Genomic DNA, 13,136 nt, shown 5'->3' on the forward strand with positions numbered 1-13,136 from the left:
AATTAAAATCGAAGCTCGGCCCCGAAGCTTCGATTGCCAAAAAAAGCTTCGAAGGTCAGCCCTAAGAATCAATAACGTTAGCTTCCCGCCGGCCACGAGTAGACTACCAGCGCTGCGCAGGATTACCAAACGAGGCATGATGATTTTACTGCAACGAATGTTATAATAAAAGCTTTTCTATACATTTGTCTGATTGAAAACTTTATTAACACTTTCTTCGCCAGGCTTATGTACATCATTATACCCCTCTCTGCCAGCTCTATTTGTCTATGGAGAAGTTCCCCTTCTTTGCAGGGCTATAACTTTTTAAATTGTATTGCTAAATTGACATTACTATGGCCCATTCAACGTCAATTATCTATCGTTCAGGACGTAGGAACGTTATACTTTTTCATTCACATATTCATACTAAAATACGGTCTAAAGTAGAGCTGCCGCGGTATTGATATTTTCCTTACCGCACGAATTTGCGCAATATTTCCTACCGCCGCGGTAATTACCGCACAGTGCGCACAAAAAAAAAAAAAAAATTGAATGCATTTTTTTTTTTTTAGTAGTCTACTCTTATAGCCTGCCTCTAGTCTAATGGCGCTTTTCCACTGCATATTACCTACTCGACTCGACCCGCTTTAGGCACCTGGTACTTCGTTCCTTTTCCACTGCAGCCAGGTACTACTCCGTTTGGGGAATGGGGATGCAGGCGGGGCCGCCGCCGCTCGCTTGTGTACACTGAAAGCTCCGTGGGCATAGATGTCCGAGGGCTTGCAGCAAGCCAGAGTTTAACACAGTTTCAATCAATCAATCAATAACAACATTAACCAGACTCTCGTTGCGTCTATTCTGCCAAAGCTAACGTTACCTCTCATTGTGTATTCTACCAAGCAAACCCGGGTTTAACGTTACCTCTCGTGTATATCGGATAACAACAACAAACTTAACACATCAGCGATCTTGTTGTGACACTAAACTCTCCGCTCGGTGGTAAATTGGGTTGATGTCGGTTTTGTTTCATCAATAAATAAGGCAGAATACACAGTGAATCCATTATTTTTTGTTTATTGCACTTGGTTCTGTCGCAAACAAATCCTGAATGAAATGCATCCTTAGCGAGGCAGTAAAGATGGCGGCGTTCTGTTTTCGTTCAGAGGCGTCGAGTAGGGGGTATCTGCAGAGCCGCAGAGCCAGGCTGGACCAATAGGGTCGCTTGGAACCGAGTAGGGTATATCTGCAGAGCCGCAAGCCAACTTTATTATTATGATAAAAAACAGCGGTGACGCGGTATTCAGCCTAACTCTGCGGTGAGCGTGATGCAACAGCGATACCGCGGTAATGCGGTTATCGCGGCAGCTCTAGTCTAAAGTATAAGTGTTTTTATCGTTTTCTGCCGCTTTCTCCAGAACGTGATTTATAGCCCTAAATGCATTATATTGATCAAATACAGTCTGATAGCGATCTGCGCGAGATAAAAAATGTCAAAACCCAGGCAATTTCGAGCCCTTAAGGAATCAAATAGTCTGCCATGGCTACATGCTAACGTAACGTTATTGCGCAACTGTAGGCAGCGATAAGGGAATCGAAAGTCACAGGAGCCACACGGTTCCAGGCATCGGCCAATTAGGAACCGGTTCCCAACGGGAACCGGTTTTCGATTCCCATCCCTAGGCGTGAGTGGACCCACTGTCTGTGAGTGACTCTGATTTGGTCCAATCACATTCCCCATCCACAGTCTGCGAATCAGAGGCAGAGTAGGGCGGGTCTTCACAGCACGTCATGTGACATATGCGCCAATCGTGTGACAGCGGTTCTCCGTCGTTACAGCCTCGTCTGCACAGAGAATTCCACCCCAAAACGCTCGTCTAAACGCAAAATTTAAAGTGAAACCGCAAGATGACTTTTGCGGTTTCTGTTCACAAAACGCTCGTCTAAACGTAGCCTAAAGTACAGAAAAAAGGTACCGTTGGGTACCGGTATCGATTCACAGGCAGGGCCCGAAATTAACTTTTTGACTCACCGGCCAGTGGCGGGTAGATGGGGAAAATCTACCCGCCAAGCATATTTCTTACCGGCAAAAAAAATTAAAAATTTTGTCACATATATATAAAGAAAATTCAGTAAATTTCAAGTATATAGTGTATTATGTTGAAGAATCCACTTAAATAAGAGGCCAGAGTAAAATTGTAAGCAAATTATTTTAATATATTCATTGATGATTGATTAATCAATACATGTCAATTCAATCTTAAGCTTAAATTGTAACCTACTGTTAAACATCATCAGACTCCTCACTCTACACCCTCTTTGCAGGATTTAACAGAACATAATCAAATGTGAAGGAAACCTAACTTAAACCTCCTCAATAATGTCCTCATCAGAGTCCACAATCTCATTGATTTACTACCGATGACAAACGTGTTGTTTCTGTTCTTTTTTACTTTGACACAAAGGGATAATGGCTTATAGCAGACTTAATGATTTTAGAATATTTCAGATAATGAAATGAAATGTTTATCAACTATCCAGTTAGTATTTATAGTGTAACGTTTGGCTTTAAATCATATTGAACTTAAGAGAGAGAGCGAGAGAGAGAGAGCGAGCGAGCGCCGCAAGCCCCCCCCCCCCCCCCCCGTCTGAGTTGCCGTAGTTGATGATGTCACACACACTAGACTAGGATGTCAACACACGGAACCTGGATGCCCGATGCATGAAGCGATATAAAGAAACTAATAGCCAATAAATGTGAAGTTATCTTTGAACCCCTGTAGGGATGGGTACCGAATTCGGTACTTTTGAGGTACCGAACCGAAACACGTCGGTACTACAGAGTATCGAATCAAGTGAGAAACAAAAAAAATAAAAAAATAAATAAAAAAAAATTATTGATTATTTTTTTTAACTTTTTTATTTTTATTTTTTACTTTTCATGTCAACGTTCACACGCACAATATATGCTTACCTAGGATTTGACTTGATTCAACAACAAAGCAGTCGGGGCAATGGCAAGCCGAAAACTGTCGAAATTGTAGTTATTTGAAGTTTGGATTTTTTTTTTACGACTGAGGTAGGTAAATTAAATTTCTTGAGACTAAAGTACTGAAAAAAGGTACCGTTGGGTACCGGTATCGATTCACAGGTACCAAATGTGAAAGGTACCCATCCCTAAACCCCTGTTGTCAAGCCTCGTTAACTCTTTCAGTGCCACTCACGAGATTTCTCGTGTTTTTTTATAGGTGGTTGCTAGCCACTCACGAGATTTCTCGGATTTTATTTAGTTTTTTTTAGTTTTTTTTTGCGATCTGAAAAATTATTGCATCACCCGAGCCTACCCGAGTATAGCCGAGGGGCGCCGACGATCACTGTGGAAAAAAGCGCCCCCTGTCGTCTCCCAGATGACATAAGTGATTTTGGAATGGACTCAATGAAAATTATTGGGGGGAAAAATCCGGTACTCCACATTTTCCAGTTCACTGATCCAGCCGGAGTTACCAGAGTTCATTCTGGAGCCTCAGATCCCCGCGGATCATGGAGTTCTACTGTATCGCGTTGGATCCATACACGTATCGATTTTTTCGAATGGTGATCAGGAATTGGAATATACCAGTTGGATACCATCTGATGTCAGGTAAGGACTCTATGTTATCAGTGGTAGGATAATCAGAGTAAGTTTGATGAAGTTATAAGTAGGGCTGGGCGATATGACGATATTATATAAATATCGGGTACAGTTCATTAACGATACACTTTTTCAACGTATCGTGGATATCGTGATGTTTTGCCCAAGAGGATTGTGTCGCGTCAATCTGTCCACACGTTACTCGTTCATATCTCAGCCTGTGCTGAGATATGCCCATTCCGCGGTCTGTTAATAAAGTTTTCAATCAGACAGATGTATGGAGGCTTTTATTATAACATTCGTTGTAGTAAAATCATTATGCCTCATTTAGTCATCCTGTGAAGCACTGGTCTCCTACTCGACGGCCGCGGGGAGCTAACGTTAGTAGCTTTGTTGATGTTCAGCACACGGGACATTCAGGAAGTCAAAAACTATAACGCTTGCCGATTGGTGCTAAGAACAGCAGGGCGGGTGCAAGCGGTGTGACGTCATTGGCAGACTCGACTGTCAATCAAAATGATTATGTTTCCGTCAGAATGAATGAATGAAAACTGTATTTAAAGGTTGCAGAATGGGTACAGTACAGGAGGATGAAGACCAGAAAAAGACTTTCGGCTTTTTTACATAAGGGTCCTCCATTTTCAATTCATCAAAACATTTAGAGACATACATATATACAGTAGTTTCATTAAAATGCTATTTATTGATTGATTGATTTAAAACTTTAACATATTGCAGAATGGGTACAGTACAGCTCAATACATACAATTGTTAAGGGGATGCAGACCAGAGAAAGACTTTAGTCTTGTTTACATCAGGGTCCCCCATTTTCAATTCATCATATTTCATATCTAAATCATATAATATCTCATATGCAATATATAATCTAATAATCTAAATCTAATATAAAAATGCTAAATGCATGGGTATTTTATTTTGTCTTTAATGTTAGCTTGCAAACTCAAATACTGTCTTGGTAAGCCTCATAATGAATTGTTTGGGGTAAAAAAGAAAAACATTGTGATGTGTATCGTGTATCGCCGAAAGGTCAGAAAATATCGTGATATCATATTTAGGCCATATCGCCCAGCCCTAGTTATAAGCCGTTTTGTGAAATGTCTTCTTTCGGTTTCACTGTAAAAGTCCGTGAGGAAATCAACGGAGCGATTATCAGTGCGCGGCCGTAATGTGCGTGCGTGCACGTATAATATTGATCATCTAGCGTTTATTTGAAAACGATTCATAAAAAGGCCGACGAATATCAACGTTGTGGAATATTCCACTAAAAGACGATTTTCATAGAATGCTCCAGAATGAGCTGTTTTTTATATCAAAACGGGGACTTTTCTAACTGCTCTGAAACGGCAACGACGCGATAAAAAAACAATCTGCCTTCACAGCACTGACTGGAAAATAGTCTTTGATAATGCGATGGGCAGATTAGACACATAGCCATAATTTAAAACATAGATTAGGCGATATTAACATTAACATTGGCGCCGATGGTGGCATTCAAGCGGTAAAACGGAAAACCAGGCGTGGCGCTGAAAGTGTTAATATAACCCCCCCCCCCCCTTTCCTCACTAATGGAACTGTTTTTGTGGACTCACTGATGATGCTTTGATCGTTTCCAGGGTTAGCAGCTAACGCTAATTAGCTTTGCTTAGTCAGCTCATGGTCTGTGGTCTGTCTATAATGAAATTATAGGAAAAGCTCTGCGAAACGTTCTTTTGTTAGGTGGTCCCACTCTCGCTGCCGCGGTGGGTTTTCTTTTTAGCGGTCGGCTTACTCTTTCCATAGTTCCACATTATTTGTAACCCATTTAAAGTTATTAAGCTAACGTTAGCTCCCTACAGTGCAAGCAGGCGCCACGGGCAGTCAGGACAGAAGAGTAGTGGATGTGACATCGGTAAACATGCCACAAATTAGGCCTGTCGTAAGACCAAAACACACTGCAGTTTTAATTATTTTACATGACTATTTTGTGACCCGCCACATGGCGGACAGACCTCTCAGTGGCACTCGCCAAACCTAAAATCTGGTCGCCAATGGCGGGTGGCGGGCTCTAATTTCGGGCCCTGTATCACAGGTATCGGTTCAAATGTGAAAGGTACCCATCCCTAGCTATAATAATGTAATTTATAGGCCTGATATTCTATAATCCTATTTCAAATGGCATGTGCTGTCCGGATGGCAGAAATCTACAAAACCTTCTGTTTTTGCTTAGATTTTTTGTACATGTGATCTCAAGAAGGTGCTGAATGAGCTCTGCTAAAATTGACGAATTTTAGCATTGTGTTATTCACCGTCAAAGATGAAAAGAGAAGAGAAAAATCACTCCTTTGGTTCATTACAATTTACTCAATTTAATCAAGCCTAGTAATAGTAATAGACAGTAATATTTCTGACACTGGGAATACATTCCCTGAGATCCATAGCCCTAGATACCAAGAACATGCAAATGGACCTTGTAGAAGTGGAGCAATCTTCCATTTACTTGGGTATGTATTTTTAGGCGGATTTTCAGAAAATAGGGCTAAAGAGGTTAAAAGGAGGGCTCTGAATCTGTAGACTTATGTCCAGGTCTTACTGCAGCAGAGCTTGAAGGAAATGTCAGTCCATCATAGTTGTTGATGACCATGGCATGTCTTATTGTGGACCAATCTGAGGCTGGAATTCTCTGTGGCACACAGGACCAGTCAGGGAGGATGTAGAGCTCAGGTGTAGCCACAAGTCCTCCTTCCTTGGCAGATTTGCGCTGCTGCCTCTTCAACATGGAACAGGAGCTTCTCCTGCTATCACGGAGGACTGCACCTTCCTGGACCTTTTTTCTCCAGGTAGGTCTGTCCTGAGCTAGGGGATCCCAACTTTCAAGCTAAAGCTATTCAATGAGGCTTTCAGGGTACCCTTGTAGTAGGGCTGGGCGATACAGCTTCTAAATGATATCACAATATTTTTTGGCTATCTCACGATACACATCACGATATTTTGACATTTCCTCTAAAGCACTTTAATAAAAATGCTTGATTTAACCCTTTGATGCATAGTCACGGCAACATGGCGATTATAATAATCCCTGCAACTAGGGCTGTCGCGGTAACCGCATCACCGCAATCCTGCGGTGTGTCAAGGCACCCGCGGATGGAGAAAATAACCCTGGTAAAAAAAGGGGGGGGGCGTCCTAATTTTTAACTCTGTTCATTTAACTCATTCAGAGCCACGGCCCACGCCCCTTTGACCATATTAGGGCTAGCGTGCCAGTAAGGAAGTCAATGGGAGGTCGGGGAAATTTGCGAACGTCTAAACTATCTTAAATTATGGCTATGGGTCTAAAACACCCCTCACTTATCAATGACTTGCTTGCAGTCAACATGTACGAAACAGATTGTTTTTTCATTGGTACATTTCCGTTTTATACCGTTTTTGAATAAGAGTATAGTTTTGGAGAATTCCAGAGAAATTCCGCGATAATAGCCCTTTACTGGAATACACAACACGTCATTTCTCGGCTGATTTATGAATCATTTTCAAATAAACGCTAGATTATCGATAGTATATGTACTTATGCACGCTAGAGAAGTGGGCTGAAAAATCGATTATCCATGCCGTGGATACGGCTAACGTTACGCGCACACACACACACTGCGATGTCAGAGAAAAAAACATCTGATTAACCCAAGACTGGTAACATAGAGTCCTTACCTCACATCAGATGTTCTGCAAAAAGATGAATCCAATTCCTGATCGCCGTTCCAAATATCGATCGCGTTTATTGATCCAACGTTATAGCACCAAAATGTATGTATCCACCGTATGTATATATACCGCCATCTTTCTCCCGGGTTGGTGTGATCACATGACTGACAAAGCCGTGCAGTGATAGGCCAGAAGTCAGTTCGATTGCGTCCAGGCTCGATTGCTTATCCTGTCTGGGTAGCCCGGATGATGGTTTTTTACATCGAATTCTATACACCGTAATTATGCATCGAATTTTTTACATTGAATTTTATTATGCATTCGAATTTTTTTACACTGAATTTGTATTTCACATAGGTAAATTCGGAGCAAAGAAATTCAGATACATTTTCAAAGTAATTATTTTCAATGCTATAAATTCGGTGTCTGATCAAACTAATACTTCTGTCACTCATTTGCTTCCATAGATAGGGAGGTGGAGTTGTTTTGTTCCTTGATTTATTTCCATAATACACCCACAAAGCAGTTTACTCAATAAAGTATCTTCATATATTAGCCTGTTATAGTCAGATTGCATAAATATTTACCCATTTTCTTCAATATGGGGAACAGCATGAGTGAATATAATCCTATCTTTGATTGAAAAATATGTATATTGTGTCTTGGGACCATATGGGGGCCATATAAAATAATGTTTGATATGGGTACTGGTTATGATGAGCTAATAAGTTAGTAATGAAGTACAAAACAAAACTGGATAATAATCCTTATTTTTTGGGGTGGTTGGTACTGAGTTGCACACCGGGTCAATTCGGACCCAGAGTATTTGTTAACACCAAAATAAGATAAATAAATAAATAAATAAGCAGTGCACAAGGGTTTACTTCTGTATTATATCTGGCTTTCGCTTAAGCCTGTCCCTTTTTACAGGTGTTTTGAGAACGGAATGACATACAGTATTTATATATCTTTTTTTTCAGACCTCAAGTTATATTTGGGCTAGCCCTACTATTCATAGAACTATAGTGTCAAGTAGGGGTGGACGGTATGGTCTAAAATTTATATCACGGTATAATTTTAAGCATAGACGGTAACGGTATATATCACGGTATCAGTGTTTCCGTTAGAATAATTTTTTTTGCCTGATAGGCAGGCTATATAAAGAATGACATCCTCAAGGCATGTAGATTTATAATATTTTAACTTAAAACTAGGCTACTTTTGCGTATAAAGTCATTATATTCCAAATAAAATAAGTCCCGAGTCGAGACTCCGTGCTGCTCCCATTGCAACAGCAGGGCTGGATGCTGGATTTTGCTAGAAGCATAGTTGCAGAGCCGCAGAGCCAGGGGCTCTTTCAGGTCAATTCAGGGCAATTCAGCCGTTGGGTGGGGGGGCGCTGTTGAGCGGCCTGTGACCAGACCTGAAAGAGCCCCTGGCTCTGCGGCTCTGCAGCTGCATGCTATTTCGCAAATCCACCCGCCGTCCTCCCGGCTCCCGCTGCAGCCGTCGTTATCATAACACTACACACATATCATAATGTTTACAGCAAACTGTAGTTGATCACCAGGTATGTTTTATTAACGTAGAATAATTCATATAAGAAAAACGATAGGTAAGATCTCTTACCTTTCTCCACTGGTTAAAAATGCCAGGAACTGAAATTGAAACTTGCTGTGCGCCGCGGTGATATGTGTTTATTATGAAATGACAATTGCGTGTTGACACGCCCAGTGCGCCCACTGCGCGAAGCCTCCTAAATAACTTTTTCCGGTTTGCACATATCTATTATCTATGACTAATTCCATCTATTTTTAGGGGAAGCAGTGAAGCCAGACCAGCACTCTCAGGTTCAAAATGTAATGGCAGCCTGAAACAAACATGTTTCGGAATTACATATTCCTTCGTCAGTGTTATTGCTTGCAAGCAATAACACTGACGAAGGAATATGTAATTCCGAAACATGTTTGTTTCAGGCTGCCATTAAATTTTGAACCTGAGAGTGCTGGTCTGGCTTCACTGCTTCTTCTATATAATACTTAATGGGATTTCAGCACCCAGTGTCGTATCTTGAGAGCGCGGTCTAACTTGACATTTGATCTATTTTTAGGGGCAAATGCGATTGAAATAGACGCGCTGTGGTTACATGACGACGACGTCATTGCTATTTTAGAGCTGCTCTACCGGTTACACGGTATAGTCAAAATCCATACCGTAGAGCAAATTTATACCGTTTATACCGTCCACCCCTAGTGTCAAGTCAAATATATTTATCAAAAAGGTATGCTCCTACCCAGTAACGGGCACATGTGTGTTTTCCCTAAATATCGTTGGCTCTACCCACTAGGAGCATCATGCCACCCTGTCAAATAGCCTCCACTGCACAGTTCCAGTGTGTACTTTACCAGTAGACGTGTCTCAACACTTTCTTTATTTTCATAAAGTTGTCCACTGAGCATATTCAGTCATCAATAATGATCCCATGTAGCCTCGCCACCCGCTCCCCCTCACCCTTTCATCCAGCTTAGTCATGATAACTTGACGTCTTCTTCCAATGCTATTTCAATATCATTAATGGAGTCTCTGCTGGTAAATTAGCTCATGCATGATACAAATCTAGCTATCATCACTAGACCTGCTTGATCTTAGGACATATTTTAAGGGTACAGGGCTCTACGCTAACCTTTTTCCCAAGGAGCACATGTGCTCCTAAATGAAAAAATTTAGGAGCACACAAAGAAATTTAGGAGCACACTAAAATATTTAGGAGCACAGTGAAATAAGAGTTTGAAAACATGACAAATAACGGAAAACAGGGTGGAGTACAGCAATGTGCAACTATACAGAAAAGGACATCCAATGGAATACAACCACCATAAAGGCTGTTAATCATGCAAGTATTCCTGCACTACCTGTACTGTACTGATCTCTGTACATAGACCTGACAAACAAGCACATGCCTTTAAATACACTTGAAAGACTGCTGCTGTTTCTAAACGTTATATCAAGTTATCTGTACTTATGTACACATAGATATATGTATAGTTAGTCTTTACATTTTATATATATGACAAATTAAAAAAAAATTGGCCGGTAAGAAATGCTTGGCGGATTTTTCCCATCTACCCGCCAGTGGCTCGGAAGGTAGAGCAGTCGTCTGGCAATCCGGAGGTTCCCGGTTCGATTCCCGCTCCTCCCGGCCAGGGTGTCGATGTGTCCTTGAGCAAGACACTTATGTGTGTGAAAATGTGAGTAACAAATTGTAAAGCGATTTGGATAAAAGCGCTATAAAAAAAAAAGCAAGCAAGCAGCCACTGGCCGGTGAGTCAAAGTTCATTTCGGGCCCTGCACACACCCTCTCCAGAGAGATGATACAAGTCCAGGAGCATGCTGTGTTGTTGACAGGCTGCTACTGGCACAGTGCCTGGCTTTGAGCCACATGCTCTTTTACTACGACAGGGACTGTTTCCTCCACCCCACCCCCCCCACCCCCGCTCGCATCACGCTAGTGGCTAGGGGTGCACCGATATGAAAACCGATTGTTCAACTAACACAATCGGTCGATACCGATACTTGTGGCAAAAAATAAGTATTTGTAATTAAAAAAAAATACAAAAAATGTAATTTTTTTTTTTATTATTTAATGAAACTACTGTATATTTGTATGTGTATGTTTGTATTTGTAGGCCTCTTTACTTACTTAAAAAAAGGAAACATCAAGAAATATGTTTATGGTATCACTATTCCTCTCCCAGTATCGTCTGGCGGCCTGCAGAGGGATACTATTTTCTCAACCAGAGCTTTCAACCAATGCAATGGAACCATTCTGGCGGCCTGCAGCGGGATACTATTCTCTCAACCAGAGCTTTCAACCAATGCAATGGAACCATTTTGATTGACAGTCGATTCGGCCAATTACGCCACACCGCTAGCACCCACCTCCTGCTGTTCTTACCACCAATCGGCAAGCGTTTATTCATTTTCTACTTCGGGGCATGCCGCCATTGATCTGCTTGCGAGAATGCGAGTCAAACTCAGAACCACAACAAGCTAATACGTTAGCTGCCCGGCAGTGCCCGCCGACCAGCGCGCTCCACAGGATGGCCAAACGAGACAATGATTTTACTGCAACAAATGTTATAATAAAACAAAGCCTTTCTATACATTTGTCTGGTTGAAAACTTTATTAACAGATTGCAGAATGGGTAGTTGGGTACGGAATGGAACCGAGCTATGAACGGCTTGCTTGCTATCTTCGGGTAAATACTATGCTGTAGTGTTGTCACGATACTGGAATTTCGACTTCGATACGATACCTTGAAAAGTATCGATACTTCGATACCATTTCGATTAGGGATGTCCCGATCCGATCACGTGATCGGAATCGGCGTCGATCACGTGCTTTTCAGAGTATCGGGGATCGGGAAAAAATAATAATAAAAATCGGCAGTCAAAAAAAGAGACATTTTATTTAACAAACATGACCATGTCCACGTCTTAAACTCATACGGAGGCCTTAGTTTTGGTTTTAAATTACATATAATATATCATCATTAATGTATTTATTGTCACACAGAGCAGAATAATTATCCACAACAAACACATTCCCCTTTAATTTTCACCGTTGCAACAAACATTCCCTTTAATTTAGACGCTACACGCGAGTCGCGACCACATCACAACAACACGTCGCTCCCGAAACACGGTTAATATCCACTGACTAGAGCAGCTAGACTTAATGTCAGAGGTTTGGAACTAAGCATTTTAAAATAGAAAGTCAAGCAAGTTGCAATGTTTGCAAGGAGGAGATTCCGCGTGGAGGAAAAACTCATGAAGCAGCAGGCTGGAGGCGAAGTTTTCAGACTAACTTTTCAACTGGAGGATAACGTTACGTCGGCGTTTCAGACCAGAATGGACCATTACGTAAGTCGAACACTGAATGTATACTAATGTGCAAACATATATTGAAACTTTTAATATTTCTCATATGAAGCAGAAGCACATTTCTCAGGGTGAATGTAATAACAAAAGCCTCCGCTCTCGCGCCCTATTATAGGCAACAGATGGGCTTGTCTCACTCTGCCAGTTTCTGACAAAAATGCGTCAAAATTGATTACTAATGTGAAAGATCGGATCGGAAACGATCGGATCGATAGATATTTAAAATCATATGATCGGGATCGGATCGGAAGCAAAAAAAGGCGATCGGGACATCCCTAATTTCGATACCCAATTTTTTTTTTTTTTTTTTTAGCTTTTGTTGCTGGTTGATTCTCAGCTTCGAGTCTGGTACTATAAGAGAAGATAAATATAACACTTTTAAAACCCTTTGTTTATCTTTAGATCACACATTTAAAAATAACTGTTCATCTCACTTCAATCATTTTTATTGCAAATGCAGAACATGGTATTTTCTCAAGCAGACAGATGTAAACACTGTAATCTGTGTTGCATGTACCTCACAAACTGAACAGTTAGTAACAGTTTTTATTTAAAGATAACGAGAGCAAGCGAGAGAGAGGTAGCGGGAGAGAGGTAGAGAGAGGTAGAGAGAGAGAGGTAGAGAGAGAGAGAGAGAGAGAGAGAGAGAGAACAAATCAGCTGTTGATATTATGCGCCATCAGTAGACAACGTATCATGTATTAAACTAGAGTTAAAGCTTCAGTGACGTTGAAAGAGCAGCTGTCACGAACCTCTTTAATTTCTTTATGGAGATCCGCGCTGGCACTGCTCTGTAACACCGCTTGCAAATAGCATTGGGGAAGCTTTAGCTTGTCCTTCGTTGTTTACTTCAAACCCGAAGTACCTCCAAACAGCACTTCTGCTGTTT

The 13,136-nt window shown here is 41.2% G+C and overlaps 1 protein-coding gene across 4 annotated transcripts in view; it reads left to right on the forward strand.

Moving 5' to 3' along the window:
* LOC311227287 (enhancer of polycomb homolog 1-like) overlaps positions 1-13,136 on the forward strand; it is a 186,777-nt gene that overhangs the window by 75,961 nt on the left and 97,680 nt on the right. Inside the window, exon 1 of one of the 4 annotated variants that reach the window (XM_084312882.1) lies at positions 6,358-6,447. The exons of the other annotated variants lie outside the window; for them this stretch is intronic. Coding sequence (XP_084169008.1) covers positions 6,385-6,447 — 63 coding nt within the window. The 5' untranslated portion in view covers positions 6,358-6,384. Of the gene's footprint in view, positions 1-6,357; positions 6,448-13,136 lie in introns of those variants that run through there. 4 annotated transcript variants of the gene reach the window in all.

This window comes from Notolepis coatsorum (assembly GCF_963971535.1).
Source record: "Notolepis coatsorum genome assembly, chromosome: 4".
Classification (NCBI taxonomy): Eukaryota; Metazoa; Chordata; class Actinopteri; order Aulopiformes; family Paralepididae; genus Notolepis; species Notolepis coatsorum.